Source organism: Rhinolophus sinicus, linkage group LG10, assembly GCF_036562045.2.
Source record: "Rhinolophus sinicus isolate RSC01 linkage group LG10, ASM3656204v1, whole genome shotgun sequence".
Classification (NCBI taxonomy): domain Eukaryota; kingdom Metazoa; phylum Chordata; class Mammalia; order Chiroptera; family Rhinolophidae; genus Rhinolophus; species Rhinolophus sinicus.
The window spans coordinates 57,031,248-57,042,681 of record NC_133759.1 but is presented as its reverse complement, the minus strand read 5'-3'; the positions used below and the strand labels follow the sequence as shown (position 1 = coordinate 57,042,681).

The following is an 11,434-nucleotide window of genomic DNA, read 5'->3' as shown; positions in this document are numbered from 1 at the left end:
CCACACAGGGTTTCATTCATGCACCCATCAGCAGTGCCCCATCTCACAAAGCCCCCTAACTCATTACACTCTGGCACCCCTACATAGCCATCCTGCCTCCTACCATCTGAGAGCTTCGCAAGGCTGCTCTCTGCTTGGGCTAGTTCCTCTCACACTCTGTCTTTGTGAAACCCTGTGCAGTCTTCAGGCCCGGAGCTCCGTGACCCCTCCCCAACTAGCTCAGATCCCTCGGGTAAATGTTCTCATGGAATCCTAAGCGCCTCTTGTGGCACACAGCATAATTGGGACAGGGCTATTTTAATGTCTGTCTCTGGTAATGAGGGTAAAGCTTCTCGAAGTAGGGTGTGTTTCTGTGTTTGCTCTGTATCATATCCTCAGGGCCTTGCATAGCGCAGGGTACACAGAAGGTCTTAGAATGGTGAAATGAGTGAATGAACACTCCTGGGCTCATAAAACAAGGATGAGGGAAAAATTGGAAACACTGCACATCTACCCCTTGTTCTTTCGTTGTTAAAACCAGGCAGGTTCTATTGTGATTGTCCATCATCCAGCCAACACTGTATACAATAACTTTATTAAGGTCAAATAGATATCACAATACAGATTTATCCAGCAGGACCCAGAAACTGGTTACAGATGCCATCTAAGACACAGGCTATATTGTGCTAAAAGGTTTCCAACATCACAGATCACACAATGAGTTTCTACATTGATGATAATTTTTATCCAGAAATACAGATGCTCAGCTTACCCTCACTATTGGGCCCCGGTGTTTAAACTGAGTTAAAACAAAGAGGCAAAGATTGGCATTTTCTTGATAACACATACATTCTGGGGGTTATTTTATGAGAACTCTCTTGAGATATGGAGTGGCGCATGGAAGTAATTTATAATTTATGGGTAACTTTCAAATCAGAATGAGTAATTAATAAGTTGAGCTGAGACTTGAGAATTTTTAATAACTGGATTGAAGAACATATTATTAACTTTACAAATAAATAGGATTTAAAAGTTTAGCTGGTATTGTAGGTTCTACAGAATATCCTTTATAAATTAATGTCAACACAATATATTGACTATGGAGCATGATATCTGCATGTCTATTATTCTAAGAAAACAGCACTTCATACACACAGTTATTGAGTCTACTGTTCTTGGTCCATAGATAAGAGTCACAAAATACCTTGAAAGTTATAAGAATGTAAATATTTAGCTAAGTAAATAGAATTAATATTGGGCAATTACCATATATTAACACTGAATATCTACTAATAGGGAAAAAAGAACCCCAAACCTTAGTTACAATGCATTCAGAATTGGGTAAAGACAGAGAGACAAATTGTCAAGTATACATAGTAGTTAATATATTTCTTTAAGTGTCCATTTAACAAATTCATGGTGCAAACTGGAAAATTTTCATAAATACCATTGAAATGTTGATTTTGTGAGAAAATGCCTATTCATGCACTAAATCATCTGAGCATTGATTTATCAAGTGAAAAATAAAATACAGTAACTGTCTGAATCAAATATTTAGAGACTCACAATCCTATTAGGGCTTACAGCTAAAAAAATAATACATGCACATTGGGATACACCAAATTATCTTATAGAAATCATTAAAATGTCTTTTGCATCAAAACACATAGGAAAACTTAGTGCTATTTAATTTACTTTATGCATATTACATACTAGAGACTTTAAGCTATAAAATGTTTCCATTATCTCAACACACATACAAAACCACCATGAAAGACTGTGCATATAACAAGGTACTCTCCAATTAGCCATCTGTGATGAATAATATATCTCCTCATGTCATCTCATCTCTAAGTACCAATTCTCATGACACAGGCCTTTCTGCCGTAAGGAGGATTACAGATCTCTGATTGACATTCAACACTCTCTGCATTAATAAGTGCTTGAAACTCTTAAAAAATTCTCCTGCCACTGACATGGAAGGTGGTGAGGCTACCTCCAGAAGAATGCAAGTGCTACCCTTTTAAATCTGGTTGGTAAAGGAGGCAGGGCCACCGGGCTGTTGGCCAAACTCATCGGAGGATGCCCCCAAACTCGCCTGCTGGCTGTACCCACCTCCGGACCCATAGCTGTCTTGGTTGTACCTGCCTTGGTTATAGCTGCTCGAGTGCTTCTCCATTGGGTCTGAAAGATATCTCTGCCCCGAGGAATGCCAGCCGGTCTCCTTGAAAACAAACCAGATGTTTCCAGCCCAGAGAATAAAGTTCAAGAATCCAAAGACCTAAAGGAGAATCAAAGCAAAAAAGTTGACAGACTGAACAAGTAAAATCTGTTTCAGAAAATTCCTTCAGAATACGAAAGGTCACTTTTCACTTCAATGTTAAGGCATCTTCCAAATTTTCATTTGGAACTCCTTTCATTTAGAATATCTGACTCTTATTGAATGCATACTGTATGTTAGGCACTGCATAGAGGGGTTTCTGTGTATTGATTCAGCTAGTCTAAGAGGAAGGTTCTATTATTATACCCACATTAAAGATGTGAACACTGAGATTCAGCAAGGGTAAGAATCTTGTTCAAGGTCACATGACTCGGTAAGTAGTAGACCTCAGATTCAAAGCCCTGGTTTGTCTGACTCCACAGCCTGAGCCTTTACCTAAGTTGTCATTATCTCCCCAAATGAGGTATTCTTCATGGTGTGTGAGATATTTTCAAAGAGTACAGGGTTGAGTATTTTCATTTTACCGATGGTGCATTAATTTATGACTAGAGATACTAGTTTTCTATTGATTGCAATGATATAAATGAGTCAACTGAAAGAAACAGCGTGGGGTTAGCAGTGGTGTAGGTGAGCGCAGATAAGCACGTGCACGGTTACATGCAGAGAGGTTGCTGATCTGAGTAATTGTACATTCTGTGCGTCTCATATTCATACGTGAGCACTGAAACAGGGCGCGGGATGAAGCGCACGTTTCAGCGAAGCCTGAGATGTTTTCTGAAGAACTGGGTGCAAGACTTTCCTATGGAAACTCATCTTATTCTCCAGGAATGTGTTGGAGGGTGAGTCAGAGGACCGGACATTACTTCCCCAGGGCCTAAGGTGTGATGGAAGCAGAACTGTTCGCTGCTGCAAGAGGCCCCAAACTGAACAGCTGTTCTGCAGCCTTTCTGAAGGCCGACTGGGTGACCTGGGAATTAACCACGGGCCGTCAGTTTTAACAGCCCCATATTGCAGACATACAGCAATAGTGTGATACAAAGCTGTGATGACGTTAAAGTATATTTAGTAGCCAATCCAGCACGACACTGACCATCCAAAATGGTCTTGGGCAGTGGCCATAGCTCTGGAATAGGGTGTTGGAAGTCCCTTGCTGGGTCAAAATGTATCCCTTGGTTTGCTGGATGGTGGGTGGTTCAGAATGCCCTAAGGGTGAGAGTCAGTGGAGGGGGTGGGCCAGTATAGTCAAGATGTAGGGCCTTGGGGGCTTGGAACTGGACCTCCTTACCAAAGCATTGCAATATTTTAGCAGCAGGTGGCTCAGGCCCACCAACTGAATATCAGCCTTGGAGTCATCCCCGCAGGCTTTGGAATCAGAGTGGACTGGGCTCTGCCATTTCTTGCTCTGGGACCTTAGACAAGGCAGTTAGCTTCTGGACCTCAGCAGCCCCGCCCCCTGCCATTATATAAAATGAAAAAAAAATTATTCCTTCCTTGTGGAATAGTTGTAAGGATTAAAGAGGATGCCCCTAAAGCAGATGGACAGTGCCGGGTGCATTAGTAAATGCTTATTGATGGTAAGTTATGCTCTGAATCACTTTCTAAAACATTTCCATGAATTGTTTACAGTGGACTCTTTTGCTGCAGCATAAATTGAAGCAGGGCTTTGACAGTGAGGCCATATTCTTGAGAGATGACAATGGCTAAAACAGAGTATCTAGGGCCTAATTGATCTAATTGAAGACTGATTTGTTCAAACCTCCCTCCCTCCCTTCCTTTTTCCCTCTCTCTTATTCTAACATCTTTCCTTCCTTTAATATTAACTGACATTTATTTAACATTATTTTGTGCTATGCTCTAGGCTCCTTGCTGAGGGAGATACAAAACATAACTAAGGCACTTATAATAGTGTAATAGTCGCTTTGTCAAAATGAATTAGATAATCACTTACAAAACTCTAATTTACATATAGGATCTTTTAACCACGTGTGCAGTAACCAGGATATTTTCCATTAAAGGTGAGAACTTGATTAAATTGTACCTCTGTAAGTATATGCCAATACATGAGTAGAAAAATTTATCATGGAATCTTTTCAGGTAGGAAGAGATGTAATTTTATGTTTTCTACTCCTTGATCTCTTTCTTTCCCCGATGCTACTTGGTTTCTAAAAAAGGAATGCTCAAGAAGAAACTAGAAATCATGGAAATGCAACTTAAAAGTAAGACATAAACAAAGCTTTCCTGGGGTGTATTTAAGGAACAGTGATGTCTTATTCTATTTTTTTTTCACAGAGATAGCACAAATCTTTTGGCTGGCACATTTTGGGGGCACATAGCCCTTGAATCTTTTCTTGTCATTTTGTTGCATTTGAAATTGTACTAAAGATTTTGATTCAAGCTCAGGTGTGGGACCAACATAAAGAGAGACTCTATGTAGCATGAGAAAGAAGGGTGTGTGTGTGTGAAATCTTGATTATCTGAAAAGATATGTCCAGGTGGCCTACGGGGAAACTGGAGAAACAGAAGTGGAAATTAGGGACAGAAGAGTTATGCTCAGTGAACCTTTGAAAGAAAAGTTGAGAGAATAAAAAACACGCTTTTCCCCCCTTTGTTGGGCACTAACACTATAGAAGTTTAAGGAAATGAATGCATTTTAGTAGCAGCTCTCCTTTGACACTTCCTGAACATTTGTTATATGCTGGGCACGGTGCTAAGCTAAGTACCTACATATTATCTCATCAAATCCTTTCAATGTCTCTTATATAACATCCCCCCATTTTATAGATGAGGGAATAAAAACTGTAGATTTTACAAATGAAATGATGGAACTGAGTTTAGAAAGCTTAGTTAATTCATCTAAGGGCAGTCAGTTACTAAGTAGTAGAGCCAGGGTTCTAACCCTGCCACACTAATTGAAAAACTCTGCCCTTAACTGTTTTGAGTGGCAGCAGCACTGGGGACTTGGGCTCTAGTCTGGCATTGCTGTAACTACTTAGGGGGCCTTATGCACATCCCTTACCTTAGCTCCCTGCTTGTGAAGTAACCGGATGGCTTACCTGCCTACTAATGTCATTGTGAAATCATAGATGCCAAAGTGCTTTGAAGAAAGTCAATTTGTTACCCAGGTAGAAAATATAGTTATTGCCGGAACCATTAGCTTACAGAGGTCATCTCTTGTAGTATGTGTCTGGCTCCTCTAAAACCTACGCTTGCCCAGTGGGTTGGGTTCTGTGAGCCGTGTGTCTATGACACAATTCCGCCAATCCCCCAGACATGACCGATGAGACCAAGGCAGACTCCTGGCCCACGATAGGCTAGGGAGAGTCTCTCTAGCAGAAATCTGGGCTTGGACCTGAGTGATTTTTGTTCAGTTTAAGATATGTCTTTAAAAAGAAATATAAACTCAGAAACTGTGGGGTGGCTATCTTCTCTTGTGTGAGCAGGCAAAAGAGAAACTAATCCATCTGAAAAGAGAGAATAAGGAAACAGGCATGCAGAAGGAATGAGGGATGAAAGAAGGAGAATGAGAACGGTCCAGTTTCTTGCCAGCTTTCCAGGTCCTGGCACTGGGTTCTGCCCTTGAAAGACACATTTTCAGTGTTTTTCCAATTACTTACACTTTTTGTCAAAAGCTAGCTCAACATGATTTGAAGTCAAATGAGTTCGTAATGAAAAAAATTGTTGTGTTTTGGCAGATGAATATACTTTTCCTCTGCTGCTGGTAATGGAAATTTGATTGCCTTTGCAGAGCCAAGTTACAGTTAAGTGACTTGAGCTCTCTCCTGGAACTTTGAATTTTAAGCAGAGCAATGCGAGGTTAGATACAACTTGTCGTTAACAGCGACTTGGTGAGACCGTTCTTTGGCATCTGACCTCCAGAACCCTTGCCCTGCCCTAGATCCTGCTTTCTTACAGTCTGTTTCTTCAAGTTTCATCCATTTTCTGGGCTACTTGATTTCCTTCCAAAGGTATTTTCCTAATGAAGTTAGTCAGAGTCAGTTTCTGTGACTTGTAGCCCAAATGTTCTGATGCATTACGGACGTTGGTAGTAGCAGTGGAGACTCAAAGGACAGACTGGAAGGATTATTTTGCTTTTGCCAGTTTGAACTGAATTTTCTGTCCCTAGGAACTGGAAGACCCTTAACTAATATGGATCCATGGCTATAGCAGAACCAGTCCTGTCCTTAGCACCCCACCGTGTTTGGTTTCCATCCATTCTCTGTTTTAGTTTTAAGAGACACGTCACATTCTTTCTCATTCAAAACTCATTATCTCCTAGTCTAAAACTTCTTAGAGACATCAGAAGTGGAACTAAATGGACTATGCAGGCTGTCATAACTCATAGAGAAGATTATTCATTAAACTTACAAATACATCGAATGATTTTGTCTGTTCTCTTAGATTTTGAGATTATGGTTTCAATTACTTTCATTAAGTACTGCCTATAAACAAACTACAGAAGCAGTGGAATATATTTTAATATACGCCTCAAAGTATTTATCCACAGGTGTGGGCAGCAGCAAATAAAAATGACTGTGAAACATGAATAAAGAGTTCATGTCCATGTTTGTTATTTTACCAAACCAAGATTCACAGTCAAACCATCAGGAACCGACGAGCAATCCTCTTTCCCTTCTCACATGACTTCTCAGATTAAATTTCAGAAAGCTGTAGAAACATAAATTAACCTTGATGCAAAGATAATTATGTTTAGTGATGGCTAAAAAGTGTTGTTCCTTCAGCAAATACTGCTGAGCCATTTATTCTTCGGTAACTACTGTTTTTTTGCTGCTATCACAGCTTTTCTCTTTCTCAGATACAGTTTCTTTCTTTGAAATGACACACATTCTTAGGCTCATAAACAAGAATCCAATTTAGCAGCCCTGCTATCTGTCAGGTTGCCTGTCTTCCTGTAAGAGTTCTCCACTTGATGATAACATTTGCCTTTGTTCAACGACTGCAGTTCAGCTTTTCTGAAGTTATCAAGCAACTAAAATGGAATGTTGGAGAAGATAAAAATTACCATAACAAGTATCAGTGCTTTCTTATATGATGGATTTCTTTCTGTACTGTACTAGGTCTGCGTATTTTTCTTCAGACAATCAATTGGATGTATTCTAACTATGTGTGGCTTGAACCATGTTTTCTTCCTGGGAAATCTCAATGGCATCAAATATTCCTTTTTGACTTCTGGCAGGCTTCAGCCTTAAAGTTCAGATTTGATCTCTGTTTCTGGGATAGAATTTTGACTTGACTGTCATCCAGTACCTGCTGGGTCCCTTACTAAGAACTCCGTATTGGCAGCATTGAAATCTATGGGCTCTGACAATGGGAACTTCAAGGCCAAAGGATCATCTTACCCCTGGAGTAAAGTAGCACCTTTCAGCCTGGGCTCGTTTTGGAGGCAAACATTCCCAGGATGACTCTGAGAGGTTCTATTCACTTGCCTGGCAAACAACGATTTGGAGGTAAAGCATCGGTGAACACGTACCACAGATGTGTTTAAGCTGGACATTACAGGGCTGTGGACAGCCATGCATTTGTTGGAGGGCTGTTTGCAAGCTGTTATCAGTAATAATACTTCTTTGGGATCCGTGGCGACCTTGACATCAGACAGTCCTTTCGCCCAAGCTGATGAGCCCACCAACCACAAGAACGAAAAGACCACGGTAACAATGAAATCCTACAGAGACAAACAGAAAGACAAAGCAGTGAAAGAAGGGTGAATTTTAGAAACAAATCATTTCGTTTATACAGCTGTTTGTTTTGCCTTCTGGAAAATTCCAAGATCCTATAGCATTGGAACCAGGGAAAAGTTGAAAAAACAAATAAAGTTTTGTGATATTTTATTAATACTTCTATAAAATAAATAATTATAGTAATCCTTACTGAATGCTTACTATGTCCCAGTAATGATGCTAAATACTTAATAACCCTCATCTAATTGTTCCTACAACACCTCTGTGAGGAAGTTACAATCATTATCCCATTTGCAGATAACATTCAGACAGAATGGTTGAACAGCTTGTCTGAGTTCCCAGTTAGTTAGTGATGGTGTCAGGATTCAAACCCAGGCAACCTGACTCCTGAGCCCATGCTCTTAACTGCCATGGTATAATGATTTCAAATATTTAGACAGATTTGCTGATTGATAAAGATTTATAGGTGGTAACATTCATTCATTCAAGAAACCTGTGCGTTGTCTACAGTATGCTTAGGACTGTGCCAAGTAGGAGACAATAATAAGTATAATGTTTTGAGTGCTTTTTTATGGGTGAGAGGTTTTATATGAAATTGTCCTTATAAACATCATGTTAAAAAGTATTTTAATGCCCATTTTAAAGATGAGGAAACTGAGACCCAGAGCTATAGCATAACACATGGAAAGTACCAGAGCCAGAATTCAAATCTAGATCTGTCTGACTTAGAAAACCATGTACTATGAGTTCAGGGGAAAGAAGCTTCTTTATTCATGTCAAACAAAATCTCCACAATGTAAGGGGATGAATATTTTAAAGAAACATCTCCAAGTTTCTGGTGATGGGGAAGGGGCTACTTCTCATATCCTCCCTCATGACTCAGAAGGGGTGGGGGGGGGTGGGGAGTCAGTATCCAAGACTCAAGCAGATCATAGGACAAGTTCCCAGATTTACTGTATTAATGATTGACTACTATAAAGATGTTCCATACGCTTTCTTAGAATATTGAAAACAGTGACCTGGAAAGGAAAACACATAGTAAATTTGATATACCAATGGAAATAGACTTCTTTTTTATTCTAAATGATAATCCCCTGAAGAATACCGCACATCTGGTTTGCCTTTCCTTGTGGTGTGACTGAATGACTTTTCATCAGCTCTACGCTGAGGGGACTCTTATACTCTAAAGATGCTATTGTGAGTGGTATTTGTTAAGTATGACTCTTGTGGAGAAGGCCCTAAAGGGCCTACTACAAGAGTAGCTGAATCTTCCGAATAGTTGATCTCTTCATCCAGTGGTTGTTGGAAATTATATAACTCACTAGTTGACCTTCTCATGTTAGCTCTAGAAAATTTAGGGGAATTTGTGACCCACTTACAGGGTTTTCATGGCATGAGTATTTTAACCCTATTCCTAACTGTTTATATATCCGTCCTTCCTTTTCCTTGTGTTTTACTTCTTATTTTTAATTAATTCCATTTTGAATTTCATATATTCGTGTAGGCATCTTAAGTTGTTTCTGGAATAAGATGGATGTATAAACAAACCAGCAAACAAATACAATATCTACAACTGTTTCAACATCAATAAGAAAGTTTGGAATAAAGAGACTCAAGTGTTTAGGTTTGGATTAGAAATTGGAGGAATTGTTACAAATAAATAAGACAGGTTGACGGTGGCAGATACAACTTTCTGTTAATGTTCAATCTGGTACCTATTTAGTTCATTCATTTAAAGAGTAATTTTTGAGTAATATGCCAGGTATTGAACAAGGTCTTGTGGGGAATTTTAAAAACACAAAATATGGATTCTGCTCTCTTGACATTACGTATTTGTTTGGGGCTCTAGATATCCTATAATTTGAACTATGAGCTAATAGCTGTCCTTATTTATACTCATAATTAGAAATAGACTTTTTAAAAGGCCTTTAGGAGGGGAAACCTTTAAGAAAACAACAGAGTCACGTGAAAACCTCTCAAGTGGAAATTGGACAAAATAATATCAAAACTTTTAGACTTATTCGTTAAAATAAGAATAGTAATAATACCTAACATGTATTGAGCATTTACATGCCAAGTATTATTCTAAGTGTGATGTATTAACTCGTTTTATCCTGACATCAGCACTGTGAAATAGATGCCAATCCTGTTCTCATTTTACAGTTGAGGAAACTGAGGCATGAAGAGGTTAAATAAAATTGCTCAGACGCATGAGTTAGTAAGTAAAGGAATCAGGATTGTAAACTGGGCTGTTTGTTTCTAGGACCCTGAGCTTGACTTTTCTGTATTGTCTCTCATGTCTGCTTTAAGGAATATCGATCATCTTATTTAAAACAAATACATTCCAAGGTGTCCTGCTTCACTTAAACATGACAAAATAGTAATGAATCATTTCCCACAAATAAACTTCATGATTGAAGTCAAGAAACTATGTCCTTGGAGTAAATATGTTATTTTGGGGCGGCTAAGCCAACTTTTTAGTCCCTAGTACCATTTTGTAAAGAAAGGTCAGTATGTGGTACTAAGCTACGTAGGAGCTAAGAACTCAGTCTGTTATCAGAGAGACCTGGGGTTGAATCCTAACTCTGCTGCTTACTAGCTGTGTGTGCTTAGGCCATTTGCTAGACTGCTTGAAGCCTCAGGTTAGCTCCCAGTAAACTGGAATAGCAATTGTGTCTGTTTCATAAGATGATTGTGAAGAGTGAAAATATGTTTGTTTGCCTATCTTTCCCAACAAGACGTCAGCTCCAAGAAGTCAGAGACTTTGTCTACCCTGCTCATTGCTGGGCCTGGATAGAAGAGGAGTTATCAACACTGTTGAGTGAGAGAATGAATGAAAGAAAATGGTCCCAAGGATGTATATGTATATGTATATGTATATGTATATGTATATGTATATGTATATGTATATGTATATGTATATGTATATGTATATGTATATGTATATGTATAACATTGTATAAGAATTTACCAAGTCATGCTGGAAGGATTAGAGGTGATTTTTATTTTGTTTTACAAACGTGTGTGTATTTTTAAAACATAATTTATATGTAGACCAAATAAAAACAACGTGGCAATGTGATGAGGGCACTGATTGATTATATCAATGGCTGTCACAGCCAGAAACTTCAGATGGCCTGTTTGTCCTTAACAGCAGCATGAGGATTTATAATTAGACTAACTAATAAATGTCATTAGAATTGAGAGTTTTTACATCAAGGGGTTTCAGAAAGTAGCCTCAAGCCAGCTTTTCTATAACTGAGAAAAGTGTGAAGATGGGAAGACTATGTCAAAATTTCTAGTTAAAGTATATGTTATCCTGAACTCTTTTAGTTTTTGGCTTTGGGCTTAAACCTGAGTCTGAGGTTACTTATAGGGAGTGAGACAATGAGAGGAGGGAGCAAATCCCTGACCCCACTTTCCTTCCATCTTTTAATCTCCTGGGAAGGCTTCCCTTTGGCCAAGCCCAAGTGGAACCCCTAGGGCAGGGAGCCCAGTGATGGTATCCACCCAGGGCACAGAGCACGGTAGAGAGTGG

General features: G+C 39.2%; 1 protein-coding gene across 4 annotated transcripts in view; it reads right to left on the bottom strand.

The window, feature by feature from the left end:
* Positions 1-555: 555 nt before the first annotated feature.
* SYNPR (synaptoporin) overlaps positions 556-11,434 on the bottom strand; it is a 300,598-nt gene continuing 289,719 nt past the window's right edge. For 3 of the 4 annotated variants that reach the window (XM_019728362.2, XM_019728363.2, XM_074313227.1), the window contains 2 exons: positions 7,689-7,880; positions 556-2,260 (listed from right to left, as the gene is read on the bottom strand). In XM_019728362.2, the coding sequence (XP_019583921.2) occupies positions 2,003-2,260; positions 7,689-7,880 (450 nt within the window). In that variant the 3' untranslated portion in view covers positions 556-2,002. The remainder of the gene's footprint in view (positions 2,261-7,688; positions 7,881-11,434) is intronic. The other variant, XM_074313228.1, reaches the window with a different exon arrangement.